At 36.6% G+C, this 18,892-nt stretch overlaps 4 protein-coding genes and 1 long non-coding RNA gene across 5 annotated transcripts; 2 read left to right on the top strand and 3 right to left on the bottom strand.

Moving 5' to 3' along the window:
- Positions 895 to 4,412, bottom strand: LOC104766085. Its single transcript, XR_763955.1, has 3 exons — positions 4,195 to 4,412; positions 2,375 to 4,007; positions 895 to 1,558 (listed from the first exon to the last, which is right to left on the bottom strand). It is a non-coding gene; the product is annotated as an uncharacterized LOC104766085 (long non-coding RNA).
- On the top strand, positions 5,888 to 7,640 carry LOC104766084 (UDP-glycosyltransferase 71B8-like). The gene has a single exon (XM_010489902.2). The coding sequence runs from the start codon at positions 6,081 to 6,083 to the stop codon at positions 7,518 to 7,520; it is 1,440 nt and encodes a 479-aa protein (XP_010488204.1). The 5' UTR covers positions 5,888 to 6,080; the 3' UTR covers positions 7,521 to 7,640.
- LOC109130820 lies at positions 8,898 to 9,599 on the bottom strand. The gene has a single exon (XM_019240882.1). It carries the CDS (start codon positions 9,597 to 9,599, stop codon positions 8,898 to 8,900), a length of 702 nt encoding a protein of 233 aa, XP_019096427.1.
- Positions 9,951 to 11,169, bottom strand: LOC104767727 (glutathione S-transferase T3-like). The gene is made up of 3 exons (XM_019240881.1): positions 10,588 to 11,169; positions 10,286 to 10,513; positions 9,951 to 9,998 (listed from the first exon to the last, which is right to left on the bottom strand). The coding sequence occupies exons 1-3, from the start codon at positions 11,167 to 11,169 to the stop codon at positions 9,951 to 9,953; spliced, it is 858 nt and encodes a 285-aa protein (XP_019096426.1).
- Positions 13,681 to 15,489, top strand: LOC104766083 (UDP-glycosyltransferase 71B7-like). The gene has a single exon (XM_010489901.2). It carries the CDS (start codon positions 13,875 to 13,877, stop codon positions 15,321 to 15,323), a length of 1,449 nt encoding a protein of 482 aa, XP_010488203.1. The 5' UTR covers positions 13,681 to 13,874; the 3' UTR covers positions 15,324 to 15,489.

The raw sequence follows: 18,892 nt of genomic DNA, 5'->3' as shown, positions 1-18,892 counted from the left end.
CGGCAACGAAGCAGAAAACAGAAGAAATGAACAATTTTAGGATCGATCCTCCTGAGTATTTATATATTTTAAAGCAGAGAGATATGTACTTATAAGTTTGTATTTGACAATTACAACTCTTATTATAATTTTGTACATTCATCTCCATTTTATCTTTTAGTGTTTAGATTTACTTCCTCAAATTGTTCTCTTTGGTATTTTTTTCTTTTCACAAAAGAACATTTCAGTTTCCATCTATAAACATTAATAAAATTAAAAAAATAATAATAATAATAACAGTTTTTTTTACTTATATTATGAACATATTCCTCTTTTTATTAATTTTTTTTTATCAATAATATGGAATGAGAAATGAGGAAAATGCTAAAGATTTATTTGGGGAATTAGAGATATGAGTCATGATTTTTGAAAAGACTTGAGAAATATTAGACCTTTTTTGTTTTCATATGAAAATACATTTTAAGTCTAATAGAATTATGAAATTCGAAACAGAGCCAAAATGAATTTTAAACCAGGTGATGCAATTAAGTCAATGAATGAATGAAGAGCCAAAGAAGTCTTCTCAACTTGTAGCCGACAGACAATGCTTCAATCTTTGTCCACCACCTCTTTACAATGTACGATTTGTGTTACACTATCCCACTTAGTATTATTAGTCTCTCTCTAGTTGTAAAACTGGACATGAGATTTGCATTCCACAACGAAATGTTGCAAGAAGATCCCAACACAAGTCCCTAACACTTTTAACAGAATTATTGCGTCAATGCCATTCTTTAACAAGAAGTGTTAGGAACTTTTTTTTTTTTTCACTAAAAGTATTTTCATTGATTGAATACGTTTGAGTTAGACAAAGCCGAAAAGGATAAAGATCCTTTCGGAGGCTGAGCCGGCGGGTACAAAGAAAAACCCTCAGAAACTTTAAACTTAAGTCCAAACAAGGAAATTTTACAAACTAAACACCAGATTTAAACCAAAACCAACCAAACTGCAAAGCTACTAAGAATTTATCTCTAAAAACCAAGTCAGTCGGGAGAGAAGTTTAACTCCAAGACGATGAAGGCAACGATGCAGGAGTCCTTCGTCCGCAGAGGAAAAAGACTCAGAAAGCAGACAAACAAAACAAACGCTCTTGAGAGCGAAAGGATAAAGCTGTAGTCAGACAGATTAACAAGGAAAATTGAAGAACCTTGATGAAGAAGAGCACCAGCCAAATAATGAAGAAATCAACCCCTTCTATACCGCTATATCTTCAATTGAAACTCAACCCAATACCTCTTCAGAAGCGCTTCAGCCAATCCAGGAGAAGACACGAGACTATAGCTGCTGATATGCTCCGATTGAAAAATTTTATTTAAAGATGCGGGGAGGAAGGAAGCTTCATCTGCTGGGCGAGGTAACAGGACCCCGAGAACATCTTCTTCAAAGAGTGGATGATAACCTTTTCTGTTCTTCCATCGTGATGACTTCACACCGAAGCTGAACCAAAGACTAGAGAAAATCAAATTCAATTAAACAGAGGAAGGTAGGCTTAGGACCGATCCTAATTTCGTTGCACCACCTCCAGAGATTTGATTCGACTGACAAAGGTACAGACCAATCGAATCAACTCAATCTGAAGCAAAGAGATGAAATTGATAGACAGATTCAGATTTCAAAACTTCGTTGTGGACGAAACCAAAAGAACTTAAAGAGAAGATTAAGCTATAAACTAAAACGTATACGGGGCCACCGTCAGAAGGACGGCAGCCACCCTAAACGGAGAGATTTAGATCTAGGTCTTTGAAGCGGCGATTAGGTTTTTGAGAGAGAAAGAAGAAGGTGTTAGGAACTCGTGTTAGGATTATTTGACAAAACTATTATTGCAAGAACGTTCTTTACTTTGTCACACAATTACCGACTAAAACACTCGTAGATAAAACAACGATGCATTTAACAAAATATTACTAGCTCTCATTAGCTGTGAGAGTTTTCACCATCTTATCGGGTAAGATAGCCCAACTTAAGAAACTCGTGAACTTGATCTTCCATACCGTATGATTACAATTCGTAAATCTTGCAATCCTAGAATTCTTAATTGTTGTGAGCCATCTATCATCTTATCCTCCATATTCAACTAGTAGAAACAAAAGCCATCATTCATCTCACAACTGATCAATCCTCAAGAACGTGACATGATTCACCCACAAATCTCATTAAACCTAACAACGTATCATCCAAAGTCTACTAGTACAGTCTATGGTTAATTCAAAAATTGCATCCCTCAAAAGAAATATTATAACAGTATCCCCAACAATTGGCGGGTTTGAACAGAAAATTCCACCAAAATATAGGTTTTAGATCTTTGACAAACGCATTGAACATANCGTTGCACCACCTCCAGAGATTTGATTCGACTGACAAAGGTACAGACCAATCGAATCAACTCAATCTGAAGCAAAGAGATGAAATTGATAGACAGATTCAGATTTCAAAACTTCGTTGTGGACGAAACCAAAAGAACTTAAAGAGAAGATTAAGCTATAAACTAAAACGTATACGGGGCCACCGTCAGAAGGACGGCAGCCACCCTAAACGGAGAGATTTAGATCTAGGTCTTTGAAGCGGCGATTAGGTTTTTGAGAGAGAAAGAAGAAGGTGTTAGGAACTCGTGTTAGGATTATTTGACAAAACTATTATTGCAAGAACGTTCTTTACTTTGTCACACAATTACCGACTAAAACACTCGTAGATAAAACAACGATGCATTTAACAAAATATTACTAGCTCTCATTAGCTGTGAGAGTTTTCACCATCTTATCGGGTAAGATAGCCCAACTTAAGAAACTCGTGAACTTGATCTTCCATACCGTATGATTACAATTCGTAAATCTTGCAATCCTAGAATTCTTAATTGTTGTGAGCCATCTATCATCTTATCCTCCATATTCAACTAGTAGAAACAAAAGCCATCATTCATCTCACAACTGATCAATCCTCAAGAACGTGACATGATTCACCCACAAATCTCATTAAACCTAACAACGTATCATCCAAAGTCTACTAGTACAGTCTATGGTTAATTCAAAAATTGCATCCCTCAAAAGAAATATTATAACAGTATCCCCAACAATTGGCGGGTTTGAACAGAAAATTCCACCAAAATATAGGTTTTAGATCTTTGACAAACGCATTGAACATAACACAAACAGATCAAACAATTCATCATCCAGGATGGAATCTGCCATCTAAGTAAGTTCAATGGCAAATAGCATTTACGAGGATTTAAATGAGTAACATAACAAAATAAACAAACTCAAAGGTAATCCAACAATCGTAAGCCTCAAGCTGGCATAACATTAGTCATTATGTAATGTATCACACTTTTATTTGTACACCCAACATCCAACGGTGGAAGTTTTAGTAATCCATGTTCTATGAGGGTCAAATGATAACTTCGTAAAAACTGTTATCTTAGGATTCTTAATCCATTAAGCCATCTTTGATTTTATAATTAGCCAGCAATCCACGATATTAAAATAGAAAACCATATCAACTGAAACAAACTCAAAACCAAAACTTCTTCCATCCAACACAAGGTCGTGAAATTATCTACACACAAATCTCTTCAATTCAAAAACAAAAAAAGCTACAATTCGGACAATAGAAAAAAACACACATAGATAGAAAACAAAATGTCTGAGGCATTTCCAGGATCAAATAACATGGAAAAAAAAAAGAAAAATGATCAGGATATACCACAACCTTATATTGCGTCAATGCCATTATACCTAAAGGAATAGTTTTTAAAATCCTTCAGAATTGGTAAAAGACGCCACCAAATCATCATTAACAATATCAAAACAATCAATCAAATAGGGGAAAAAGGATGCTCAGTGGAAGGAGAAGTCGTTTGTTAAAGAGAGCTCACGGCAAAACAATTCTCATTGCTTTGTCCACTGCCCTTCACGCACCTTCGTGCTATTTTATCATCATCGCAAACTTATCTAGTTTTCCCCCATAGATAACAACTAAACAAACAACAAAATAATAATAAAAAGAAAAGCCTCAGTGTGTGTAACAAATTCAGATCATTGATTCAAAGAAACTCACTGAAATCCGCTAAGATAATTGTTTTTTATCATCATTGGCATAATTCAAAACCAAAAAAACAACGAAAACTCTATCAATCAATAGAAGAGAGAGAGAGGGGAATACTCAGACAGCCAAGGGTTGTTTCTTCAAATTCTGGGTGAAGAGCCCAGATCTGAAACTCTAGTCCACGAAATATTCGTTTCATCACCATATCCCCCTCCACTCTCTCTTTTTACGCCCCACATAAAAAAAAAAAACAAAACTCTATCAAACAACAGAAACTTTAAGCTAAACCCTAAATTGCATACTGTAAAATCAAAAAAGCAGAATCTAAGAGAAGACGGAAGCAGTTGTTGATGTTGTTCTAAAAAGATGAAGACGAAGCGTATATATACTATACGGACGCTAACGGATGCTTTGGGAATTAGGGTTTTTTCTTATTGCATAGCGGCGACGAGATGGGTTTAGGGTTTTTTTAGAAGATAAGCCCAATAATACGAAACGGCCCGTTTTATAGATCAGAGTTAAAGGCCCATTAAAAAAATAAGTTGGGTAATCTGAATGATGGAGATTAACCAAAACCAAAAGTATATAAATCACTTAGACCATTTGTACTAGCAGATACGATGAGCGTTGCTCAAAATAATATATATATATATATATATATTTAATATTATTATAAATTTAAATAATAAATTTGTAAAAAAAAATAATTTATCATGAAATGACACCTGGTTGAGAACGGATTTTTAAGGTGCTGAGAGAAGAAACGTTGCTTAATTTTTGTGCTTTTTATTATTATTTTTAATTTTAAATTGAGAGAATCCTTAAGAGTAACTACTACTAAGGATGCTCTAATGATATTCCAGATTATCATATTCTGTAAATTCTGAATATCTTTGTCACCCTCATATAATGTTTGCACACACACACAAAAAAAAAAAGATTCGATCAAAATTTCATCTAGAAGCAGGAAAAAAATGTTTACAACGCATGGGATTAACACCTAACCGAGATTTTCGGTTTCTGGTTCGAATTCGGTTAAGAGAACATACAGTTGTTGATCTTCAAGTTCAGGTCAGGTATAGTTTCGGTTCGGCTGGGTTCTTCCTTTTATACGACATAATTCATGGATTAGTGACATCATTAGTCCATGTAAAAATAGGTCTAAGCAAATAGATTCATAAATATAGTCTTGTAATAAGCATCAATGGTATTAATCTTGAGGGTTGCGCCTATCCGCTTTCCATTTAATTTTATCTTGATGTTCAATTAAGCTTTCCCTTTTAAATTTCTTCATTTTTATTGCACTAAACAAAGCTCCCACAAACACCATTTGAGCATGAATCTATATCTTTTCTTGGAACTATACTACTCACACCTAGAAAATATATGATCTCTTTCTAGTTTAAATTATTTCACACCATGAATCTATTTTTAGTATAGCAGTTGTAATTATTAAAAATATATATTGTTGGCAACATTATATTTATATGAAAAACTGATGTCAATGAAAGTGATTGAAGACCTGAAACTTGTAAGCCACGTTCGGAGTTTGATTCGTTTGTTGTGGTGGAGCGACTTTTTCTCGGTCTCGCATTAATAGGGAATATCATCACTTCACAAAATATCTTAGGTAACTAAAACGCATGCAATTGAAAAGCTCTTTGAATATTAGTATATGGTCACAACAATAATACATTATTATTACTATGATCTTCTACTTAGTTTGCATGTTTCATACGTGTATACCCTGTAACATCAAACTGTTCGTTAATTTATTTTTTTATTATCGACAACTAATTGGAGAAAACTTAGGAACAAGTAAATCCATCGATGCCTTGAAAAGTTCAAACGTAGATATTATTTTATTTTTCTTTTTATTCCTATAAACAGAGCTAACGAAATAAGCTTATATAAGATAACTTCTCATCGGCTTTATCACTTACGATTGAAACAAAGCAACCGAAAAAAAAAATAAGAAAAGAGAGAATAAAGAAGAAGTAAACATGAAATTTGAGCTAATCTTCGTACCGTATCCTGTTATTGGTCATCTCAGATCAACAGTGGAGATGGCGAAGCTACTAACGGAGCGAGAAACTCGCCTCTCTATCTCCGTTATCATCCTTCCTCTTCTTTCAGCAGACGACACCAATGCTTCCGCTTATATCTCAGCCCTCGTCGCCGCATCCAACGACCGCCTTCACTACGAAGTGATCTCTTGCGAAGATCAAACAACCACCGAGTTACATGTCGAGAACCACATCCCGAGGGTGAAACGTGCCGTTGCAAAACTCGTCGATGGCTACTCAAGGTTACCGGACTCGCCGAGGCTCGCTGGTGTAGTCGTGGACATGTTTTGTACCTCGGTGATAGACGTGGCTAACGAGTTTGGTGTTCCGTGTTACTTGTTTTACACCTCGAACGTTGGGGTTCTCGCACTTGGACTTCACGTCCAGATGTTGTACGATAAAAAGGTATACAATGCCACCGAAACTGATTTTGAAGACTCGGAAGCCTTGTTGGACGTTCCGAGTTTGTCTCGTCCTTATCCTGTGAAGTGTCTTCCTTACGGTTTGGGAACGAAAGAGTGGCTTCCTATGTTTGTAAACCAAGCGAGAAGGTTCCGGGAGATGAAAGGCTTTTTGGTAAACACTTTTGCTGAGCTTGAACCTTATGCGTTGGAGTCTCTCCTCTCGAGTGGTGATACTCCTCGTGCTTACACAGTGGGACCAATATTGCATCTCGAGAACCATGTTGGCAGTTCCAAAGAAGAGAAAAGTTCGGAGATATTACGGTGGCTTGACGAGCAACCACCTAGGTCGGTAGTGTTCCTCTGTTTCGGAAGCGTTGGAGGCTTTCGTGAGGAACAAGCAAGAGAAATCGCTATCTCACTTGAGCGAAGTGGTCACCGTTTCTTGTGGTCTCTCCGCCGTGCATCTCCCGATATAGGAAAGGAACTTCCCGGAGAATTCAAGAATCTTGAAGAGATTCTCCCGGAAGGTTTCTTAGATCGGACAAAGGATATAGGAAAAGTGATTGGATGGGCGCCACAGGTGGCCGTGCTAGCTAAGCCGGCGATAGGAGGTTTTGTCACTCACGGCGGGTGGAACTCGATCCTCGAGAGTCTTTGGTTCGGTGTTCCCATGGCACCATGGCCGTTATACGCAGAGCAAAAATTCAACGCTTTCATGATGGTGGAGGAGCTTGGCTTAGCCGTGAGGATAAGAAAGTATTGGCGAGGCGATCAGATGGTGGGAGCCGCCACGGTCATGGTGACGGCAGAGGAGATTGAGAGAGGAATCAGATGTCTAATGGAGCAGGATAGTGACGTGAGGAAGAGAGTGATGGAGATGAGTGAGAAATGTCACGTGGCGTTATCGGATGGTGGATCGTCTCAATCTGCTTTGAAATTATTTATCCAAGACGTTACGAAGAATATTGTTTGATGAAAGTTGAAACTAGCTAATAAACCGGAGCATGCAACGCTCTTCGGAATGGCAATGTGGCATGTCTCTTACGTGTGTTGCATTTATTTGAATGATCATGAGATAATAATACCAAACCTTTCAAAATTGGGTCTAAAACTTTATATACTGAAATAAGAATATATACATGATATCATATATAAAAAATTTGAAACTTACATGAATGATTATAGCTATCACTAAAAGTAGAGAGTATATCTTAACTCAGTCAAAGCATATAATGATAAATTATGTGATTTGGTTTCAATAGTTATATAAATAATACTAATAAATTAATATTTCAGACAAAGCATATAATGATAAATTATGTGATTTGGTTTCAATAGTTATATAAATAATACTAATAAATTAATATTTCAAATAAGGTTACAAATAGTCTCCAAAGTGCGTGCAAGTTGTATAAGAAGGCCAATGGAGGTTTGTTATATTGAGGTTGTTATATACCGTTTGTATTTTTTTTATGAATTAAATTTGTATTGTTTTCAAAATAAGAACCCATGATTTTTTAGAGAATATTTTCCTATCCATTGGTAGGTTCTAAATTTGGGTCTTTTATTTTTGAAAAAAAATGTTTTTTGAAATTTAAAAGTTTTAAATAGAATATAAGAAGTATAAATGTTTAAATACTTAAGATTTTTTAAAAATAGGAAAATATTGCATTTAATTAATTTTTAAACATACAAAACATAATAAAAACATTAATACATATTACAATAGAATTGCAATTCATAAATGGAGAAAATGATTAATTATAATATTGATTTGCTCCAAATTTTGCCCAAATATTCTCAACCAAATCATCTTGCAAGCGTTTATGTTTTTCTCGATCATGAACATCCATTCAAATGTTGAGCATAGTAGAGACACATGAAGGCCTGGTTGTTAGAAGTGTGTAGTCAACTTCTGAAGCTCTATTTGACTCCAATTGTGCGAATTCATATGGGTCCAACTGAGCATACCCATCTCGTTCGTCCTCTACTATCATATTGTACAGTATGATACACGTTCTCATTATTTCACCAATTTTTGCCTTATCCCAAATAAGAGTCGTGCCTGCAAAACTCCAAAAGCATGCTCTACATCTTTACGCATAGCTTCTTGTTGTCTCGCAAATAAAGAGGCTTTTGGAGTTTGTGGAAGTGGAATAGATTGGATAAAAGTGGCCCATTTTGGATAAATACCATCCGTCAGATAGTAAGCCAAATTATACTCATGTCCGTTGACACTGTATTTAACTTTAGGAGCTCGACCGTGCAAAATATCATCAAAAACTGGAGATCGCTCAAGAATATTGATATCGTTTAATGTACCTAGAGATCCAAAGAAAGCATGCCAGATTCAGAGATCTTGCGAAGCAACCGCCTCTAAAACGATTGTTGGCTTGCCAGATCCACGAGTATATTGACCTTTCCATGCGGTAGGACAATACTTCCACTCCCAATGCATACAATCGATGCTTCCTATCATTTCGGGAAATCCGCGGAACTCGCCAAGGTCGAGAAGTCGTTGGAGATCTGATGGTGTGGGCTTTCTCAAGTACTCCTCTCCAAATAAATTTACGACTGATTCAACGAAATGGCTCAAGCATGATAGCGCGGTTGTTTCAGAAAGTCGGAGGTATTCGTCAACTGCATCGGCTGCAGATCCATATGCCATCATACGAATTGCTGTTGTACACTTTTGTAATGTTGACAGACCCAACATTCCGGTTGCATCTCTTCTTTGTTGAAAGTATGGAACTTCATTAGCGAGTCGGTCAACAATACGAATGAATAATGGCTTGTTCATTCTAAAACGGTGCCGGAAAATTTGGGGAGTGTATGTTGCATCTTCAGCAAAATAATCGTTCCACAAGTGGGCATGTCCAATTTCTCGATTTCTTTCAATGAAAACTCGCTTTTTCTTTGGTTTCGGTGGTTGTTGAGGTTGAACCGGTGGATTGAGAAGATTTTGCCATACTTGATCGGTGACTTGGTCGGATGCTTGATTAAAACAATCATCAATTATGTCATCAAAATAATTGTGAGAAAAAGATGCCATTTTGTAATGATAGCAAATGAGTTGTGTGAAAGAGTTTTGTTTTTTTTAGAGTCTTTGTTGGTGACTTGATCTCATTCACGTTTGCTTGTTTGGACATTATATAGAAGAATGTAGGGGTGTAGAATAACTTTAAATTTGTGGTAGAAGTACAAAAATGTGTGGTACACAAAAATTGTAAACAATCTGTGGTATACAAAGATACTTTAAACTTGTGGTAGAAGTACATAAATGTGTGAGTACATGAGATATTTTTGTCACGGACTTGACAACATGTGGTACACAAAAATTGTAAACAATATGTGGTAAAGTACAATGACACAATATTTTTGTCACGGACTTGCCCTTTACGCTTCACGGGTACATGGAGGGACTGTCACGGAGATCCACTTCTTCCTCGAGCTGAAATGAGAAAGGTAAGTGAACCATTTACTGTCTTATATAAAAACTGACTGATTATATCTACACAGAAAATAACAAACTTAATCTGATTCATAAAACACAACATATTCAACAAACAAAAGCAAACATCCGATTCATAAAACACAACATATATATTCAACAAACAAAAGCATACATCCGATTCATGTTCCAAACACATGATAGCATAGAACACTATAAACATAGTTAATAAAACACAAAGATTCAACTCAATGGCATCACATCATTAATTAGTTTTTTCTTAAGACCTTTTTCAGTTTCAGTAAGTGAATCCTTTTAGCAATGAGATTTTCAAGCATCACATGCTTAATATGTTCCTTTTTCATAGCAAGCTCCTTCTCTTTCAAAGCGAAATCCGTTTGCTTTATCTCATACATCCGCGTAACACGTTCCAGCTGAAACTCCAAGAAAGCTTTTCCATCCTCTTCCACAGCCGGTTTAGTGTTTGAGCTTTTTTTAGCCTTCCCCTTTGCAGCCTTAACACCAGGAGGACATGGTTGTGGTTCATCTTCGACATCAACCACAAGTGTGCGGACACATTCTCACCCACCACCCTTCCCCTTTTCACTCCATTAACTTTAGATGATGTGCTAGCACACCATTTCTGATCATATCTTAACTCTCGCCAAGCATGCTCCAAGGTAAACCTCTGATTCTGATCATTGAAGTATATTCGGTGTGCTAGCTTCATCACATCATCTTTGTTTTGTCCACTAGACTTCTCCCTTGTTGCAGCTTCGAAACAACCAACAAACTTGCAGACAAAGTCGTTTATCCTCCCCCCCCTCTGTTTACAATGACGAGCCTCTCTTTTTGGCCGACCTTCAACATTGGGACATGCCGCATAGTAATCTACAATCCTCCCCCAAAATGCTCCACGTCTTTGCTCATTGGATGTGATCGGATCCTTGCTAGTGTTAAGCCATGCGCTGACAAGCATGACATCATCCGCAGGTAACCATGCATTCCTTGACTTCCGGTTTTTTAGAGGAGATGCAGGTTCAGATGGAGCCTCCGAACATGGACTCTCACAATGAGTGTATTCGAGGTTTTGGGTTTCAAGTTGACTGGTTAACAGATTGAAGTAGCTAGAGGAGGGACGATATGGATTCATGGAGTCGTCTGAATCCATATCATGTGTTAAAAGGATATTGAAGAAGAAGTCTTTACGGTTAATAGTGTGGTGTGTGTTTACTATGAGGAGCAAGTCTTTCAATTTATAATGTTAGTTAGATGTATTTAACTTTCACAAGTAGTTGGTTTAAATTTTGTATTTATGTTTTAACCTAAACTACAACAATGACACAATAAACATCTTCACAACCATAACACCTACTATCATAGTTAAAGTTTGATGTAGACCTCCCTAAACAACCAACTACTTGTGAAAGTTAAATACATCTAACTAACATTATAAATTGAAAGACTTGCTCCTCATAGTAAACACACACCACACTATTAACCGTAAAGACTTCTTCTTCAATATATTTTTAACACATATTAATAACAACCAACAAACAAAGCAATATCATCAATATGAGACTCGTCTCTTACCTAAAATAACACCAAAATAAATGAAAAAAAAAGAGGACGATGCTAAAATACCTTCCTTCATAGCCGAACAGGTAGCAGACTCTATACTCATGTACTTCCATCAATCTATTTTTTCCCATTTAACCTCAAAACAAAAGAGAGACATATATCACAATGTCGCAAATTACAATGAATATCAAACAAGGACAATATACTTTGAAACTTCACTAACACAAACACGCACAAGGAGTGGATAATACTACAACCTAAATCGAACAATAACAATATACTTTGTTTTCTACAATCATGTCTAACCAACACAAAAGATCACTTATCAATCGGTACACAAACACTGTCACACCAAAAACAGACCACAAACTGAACACACCAAAACGGAACACAAACACACCTAATCGGAACACTAACAAACCAAAAAACTGAACACAAACAGACCAAATCGGATCACATGGTTCCAAGAACCCTAATCCCTTTTAACTTTTAAGCATCACTTATCAATCGGTACACAAACACACCAATTCGGAACACAAACAGACCAAATCAGAACACATGCAAACAAAGAACCCTAATCCGTGTAAAGCATCAATTATAAATCAGAACACAAACACACCAAGAATCCAATTTTCGAACAAACATCAAACAACCCTAATTTGCGATCCAAAATCAAATAAACCTAATTGTTTACCTAATCTTACAATTGGACTGAGAAACTTACCCTCTCAATCGGATTGATCCAATCTCTTCCGATTGACTCGCCTTCCCCTATGTAATCTCCACGACGATTCACTTCGCCTCTACTACAGTTGCCTCCACCAAGATCTCAGCCGTGTCAAATCTCCACCAAGATCTCAGCCGTGTCAAATCGCCTCCGACCAAACACGAGACTGATTCTATTACCTCCGATTAAAGCAGACATCCTTTGTCAGATCAAGACTTTGATCGCGAGAGAAGGAGAGAAAGGGAGAAAGGGAGAAAAAGAGAAAGGGAGAAAAAGAGAAAGTGAGAGACGAAAAATCAATGTTCTGCGTCTTAATTTTTTTTTTACCCTTTTGTATTTTTCAGCTCGACTAACGAAATAAGGACACTTAGCGTCCCTTAAAACCGAGTTGAGGCTATTAAATAAGAGGCTCTCTATAATTTTTCTTTTTCTTCTAATTTATTTTTTTCCGACTAAACTCTCACAACCCCACTAACAACCCCCGATGGAGAAGAAAGTCTAAAAGGTTCTAGAAGAGATTAGAAAGTATACCAGATACATTTGTCTTACATGAATGATTATGTGGCAGTGTGAGTGCTGTGGGTGATTAAAATGATTGGGACTTATAAAAGTGTTTTTTCTGTCGCTAAAATTTACAAAATAGAATTTCATACTCCCTATTAAAAATTTACTATATTCTATTTAGAATAAAATTAATTTTAATTTTGATTTCACAAATTGTAAAAAACAAAAGTAGATTATATATAAACTTTACATTTGACCATAGTTTAAATCAACTTAAAATTTAACGATATTACTAAAAACAAGTGTACTAGTGAAGTGGTTCAATAAGTGGAGAAACTCATTTTGGTTTTACATATGACGACAATGATATCCATCAAAAAACCAAAAAAGTCTACAAAAGTTGAAACCGATAGAAAGGGACTTATACGGCACAAAACAGAGAGCTAATTAAGCAAAAGAAACCGAAACTATTTAGAGCATCATTACTGGCGATTACTCATACAAATACTCTTAATAAAAAATAATAAAAAGATGAGAGAGAAGAAAAAAGTAAGAGTAAGACTGTCCTCATTGGTGTTTCTTATTAGAAACTTTTACAATAAAATATTCAAAAAATAATGAAAAGTTATGAGTGAGGAGAGAAATGTTTCTTCATCAAGAAACATTTGAAACGTTTCTTGCATTATTAGACTATCCTCATTGGTTCAACTTTCTTTAAAAAATTAAATATAATCAAACAATTGAAATATTAATTTATTTTGTTTTTAAGAAACTCTGTGGATTTTTTTACTGATGAGGATAGTCTAACGATTCTACCTAGAGCAATTTGAGAATCGATACTCATAAGAAATGAGACAAATGTCACTTATTTAGTGGATCACATATTAAAAAATAAATGAAAAAAGAAAATCTGTAATAAAAATAATTCTTTTTATTTTTTTGAGTAACGTTCTTCGTTCCTCCCACTAATGATGGTTTTACTAATTTAGTGGAGCTCACCTTCTCGTTGATTCAGACAAAGCACAGAAAAAGAGGAGACAGAAGAAAAAAGAAAAGAACAAAACATGAAATTTGAGCTTGTCTTTATCCCTTTCCTTGGAACCGGTCATCTCAGATCAACCGTGGAGATGGCGAAGCTACTAGTTGAGCGAGAGACCCGCCTCTCTATCTCGTTAATCATACTTCCCGGAGGTGAAGTGAATGCTCTCTCCGCCTTACCTAACCACCGTCTCCGCTACGAAGTTATTACAAACGAAGATCAACCAAACATTGAAACGACGAACCCTGAGTTCAATATGGAGTACCACGTACCAAAGGTGAGAGACCTCGTTGCGAAACTCGTCAACGACTACTCAACGAAACCAGATTCGCCGAGGATCGCTGGGGTGGTCGTCGACATGTTTTGCACGTCGATGGTTGATGTGGCTAAGGAGTTTGGTCTTCCGAGCTACTTGTTTTACACGTCGAACGCAGGGGTTCTCGCACTTAAATTTCACATCCAGATGTTGTACGATGACAACAAGTACGATATAACCGAAAGTGATTTTGAAGACTCAGAAGCTGTGCTGGACGTTCCTAGTTTGACTCGTCCGTTTCCGGTGAAGTGCCTTCCTCACGCTTACGTATCTAAACAATGGCTCCCAACGTTTGTTAACCAAGCAAGAAAATTCAGAGAGATGAAGGGTATTTTGGTAAATACTGTTGCTCAGTTGGAACCATATGCGTTAAAGTTTCTATCGAGTGGTTGTGATACTCCTCCTCCTTATCCAGTCGGACCACTGTTGCAACTCGAGAACGGAGTTGGAGTTGGTGATTCCGTGGATGAGGAACAATCAGAGATTTTACGGTGGCTTGACAAGCAACCAAATAGATCAGTATTGTTCCTCTGCTTTGGGAGCATGGGAGGCTTCCGTGAGGAACAAGCAAGAGAAATCGCCATCGCGCTAGAACGAAGCGGCCACCGTTTCTTGTGGTCTCTCCGTCGCGCATCTCCCAACATATTCAAAGAACCTCCAAGAGAGTTTACGAATCTTGAAGAAGTTCTCCCGGAAGGGTTCTTTGATCGGACAAAGGAGAGAGGGAAAGTGATCGGATGGGCTCCGCAGGTGGCCGTGCTAGCTAATCCGGCGGTTGGAGGTTTCGTCACTCACGGCGGGTGGAATTCGATCCTCGAGAGTCTTTGGTTCGGTGTTCCCACGGCGCCATGGCCGTTATACGCGGAACAGAAGTTCAATGCTTTCGAGATGGTGGAGGAGCTTGGACTAGCTGTGGAGATAAGAAAGTATTGGCTAGGTGATCTTATTGTGGGATCGGGAAAGGATACGGATTTGGTGACGGCAGAGGAAATAGAGAGAGGAATCATGTGTCTGATGGAACAAGATAGTCAAGTGAGGAAGAAAGTGAAGGAGATGAGCGAGAGCTGTCACGTAGCTTTAATGGATGGTGGATCGCAAACTGCGTTGCAGACGTTTATTCAAGACGTCATGAAGAATATTTGCTTAACATTATCATAGCTAGCGAAATGGCTCATGTAACGCTCTTGAATGATAGGCATGTCTTTTATGTTTGTGATGGATCCTTTGAACGGTTGTTTCTAGAGTTGTGATTTCTTATGTGTTCAGTAAGAATACTCCTGAATAATTAAACTGTCTATTGAAATTATAGATCTAAGTTAAGTCAGTATATAAAATAGTACTAGTAATTTAATATGTCAATCGTATATGCTATTAGAGATACTATTTACCTCAGTTGCCTAATATTAAATTTTATTTTTACTTCTCGAACTTCTCGAAGAGAAGTGCAATCAAACAATGTTTAGCTCAAGCGCAGGGAAAACAACATAAATCTAATAATGTGTTTGGGTATTCGAGTACTCTTTGTGATTATTCCTAGATCATGTCAACCTATGCCTTATGCTTACAATTATTTAAGAAAACATGAATTGTTACCACGAAATCGTCAAAGTGTCTTATTAACTGTGTCGACGTGGTGGCCATGCGCTACAACGTAACATGCAGCTCCTACATCACCATGTGATTGCTCCTTTCAGATGCGTTTAAAGACTCGCAAGTAAAAAACCAAAATCCTATCTTCGTGGGGCGCAAGAACCTATCGTTTTCATGATCACTTGTCTGACGTAACAGTTAGGCGTTTAAAGACTTTGATCAATAACGAAAATTTCGGCAAAAAAAATAAAAGATCAACAAAGAACATTAACAATCACACCAAACAGACAACATAGCTACATATTTTACTTTATTCATTTCAATTTGCAAATGATTTGATATAAAACAATTAATATTTTTTTAAAAATATTTTACCTTAAATAAAATAGCCTAATTTCACAGAATTATACGAATGGAGCCGAAACAGTTACTGGAGCTTTTGTACGTATCTCTTTGTTGTTGGCTTCATTCGTATTACAGTCAGTGAACGTTATCCCTTCGAAGATTCAGACAAAAGCACCGACAAAAGAAAAAAATGAAAAAAGAGAAGAACACAACATGAATTTTGGGCTTGTCTTTATCTCCTATCCTGGAATCGGTCATCTACGATGAACAGTGGAGCTGGTGATTGCTCGAGTAATTATCCGATACAATTAACCGTAAGGCAGTATATGCAGGATTGAATCTACAATGACTTATGGTATACTAAAGATTTGCGAGAGTTGTAAATAGTTAAATCAGAAAATGATTGTTGGTTTTCAAGTTTGTAAATAAAAATGCAAGAAATAAAACGATTAAGCTTATGGGTTTAAAACATTGAGTCATAGGGTACTTCAGAGATCAATGATCAATGGGAAAATGAAACAAGGAATTCAATAGTTAATAACCGTTCTAGAACATGAACATAAGATTTGACTAATCCTCTTTCAAGGTATTAATCACTAAACTTGACTATTTAATTACTAAACTTTAATTTGTAATCTCCTAATCAAAGTTGCATTCAAACAAGTTCACTAAGTTCAGAATATCCCCTAACATCAACTTTCGCAGGTTAGAGAAATATTGCTCAATTCATATTGGTTCAGGCATTCTATTGAACACTTTTGATGCATAAAAAAACCTAGAATCTAGAACAAGGTGATCAGTCCTATTCTAGCATTAAGAGCATATGAATCAAAGAACCACAAAGAAAATAAAATTCCCAAACAACAATTAAACCATGAAATCATTTGATCCCCTACTTAGAACCCTAAAATCCAATTAGGTGACTACTCACACATATTGAAAGCAACAACACAGAGAGATGAAGAAGACATAATTAAATTGATGAAAGAGGATGAATCTCTAATCTCCAGAATTGTCAAAGAGGATGAATCTCTAATCTCCAGAAGTGGCTTACAAAAGTCTCAAGGTGTAGAAAAACTCATAAAAAAAAATAGAATGTGTTGCTAATTAGGTCATTGGGTATTTATACCCTTATTAATATAAAAGAAATAAAATAAAAGTGAAAATAAAAAAATTCAGGAAAAGGAAATAAGTGTCTGGAACCCATACATAAAGACTACAAACTTTATTAGACTTCTCCAGACTTCAACAGATTTGTCTACAGACTTCACCACATTTGTCTACAAACTTCACCATACTTCTTCAAAATTCTCTAGAATTCAGCAGACTTGTCCATAAACTTCACCAGACTCCTCCAGACTTCTCTAGAATTGTTTACAAACTTCACTAAACTTTCCCAGACTTGTCTATAGACTTCACCAGACCTTTCCAGACTTCTCCAGACTTATCTACAGACTACACCAGACTTCTCTAAACTTGTCCAAACTTCATGATTTAGTTCAACTTGAAGACGTCCAAAAGTTACTTCCTGCTTCTTTATTCCGGTTAAGCTTCAATCCAACCAAAAGACTCCAAATCTAGCACATCGTCTCCATTCCTAATCACAACTCAAGAAAATACCAAAAAGACACAAAAAACGGACAAAGATGCGACAAATGACTCAAAACAAATACTAAATGAAGGACAAAAGACACCAAAAACACAATACATCAGATGGCTAAGCTGCTAGTTCAGCATGAAAGCTACCTCTCTATCTCTGTATTCATCCATCCTTCCTTTTATCCTGTTGGACCATCGTTCCATCTCGAGAAAATATTTGATGATTCCAAGGACAAGAAACAATCGGATATTTTAAGGTGGTTAGACAAGCAACCATCTAGTTCGGTTGTGTTCCTCTGCTTTGGGAGCATGGGGGCTTAAGTGAGGAGCAAGTAAGAGAAATCGCAATAGTGTTAGATCGCAGTGGCCAACGGTTTCTTTGGTCTCTCCGTCGTGCATCTTGTTGGTGATTTAAGTTATTAATCAATAGTTATCTCACTAAAAATCACAACTTTTGGTGAATAGTCACAACTTTTGGTGAATGGTCACATTGTTTAAACATAAGGTTGCAAACGTACGTCAAAACCCATCAAGTATCATAAGTACTCTGCTTCTCCACAACAAAAACAGAGTTAGAAAAAGTTAGAAAGTGAGAGAGAAAAATCAGATTCACAAAAATCAAAGTTTAAGAAAACGTTTGGTGATAAACACAAAAACAAAACACAAATTCTATTTGTTTCTTTTGTATCTTAGCCTAGAACAAGAGAGAAATGTTTGCTTATCATATCCTACAAGAGATTTTGTGTAACCCTAGGCTTTAGAGAAGGGTCGAAATACTCTTTATGGAAAGTGCTCCTGTGCACGTTTCAATCATTATCCAAGTTCACCTTACACCGTTTCTACAACATTCTTAAAGAATATTTTCTGGTGAACTATGACAAGTGCATCGGTGCATGAGATGACTTCAAAGTTTGGCAAGTTGGATAAGTTCGAGGGAGTGGACTTTCGAAGATGGCAGAAGAATATGTATTTCCTTGTCACTACACTCAATGTGGTGTATGTTCTACCGTGATGGAAGATGCTGAGAAGGATTCTGTGGAGGAGACAAGGAAGCAACTAAAGTGGGAGAACGATGACCACATATGCCTTGGCCACATTCTTAACGGTATGTCTGATCCTCTCTTTGATGTCTATCAAAATGTCGAATCCTCAAAAGAACTGTGGGATGTAGAATCAAAGTACATGGTCGAGGA

Source organism: Camelina sativa, chromosome 19, assembly GCF_000633955.1.
Source record: "Camelina sativa cultivar DH55 chromosome 19, Cs, whole genome shotgun sequence".
NCBI lineage: Eukaryota > Viridiplantae > Streptophyta > Magnoliopsida > Brassicales > Brassicaceae > Camelina > Camelina sativa.
Note: the sequence above shows the minus strand (reverse complement) of the source record. Positions and strands in the feature narration are given on the sequence as shown.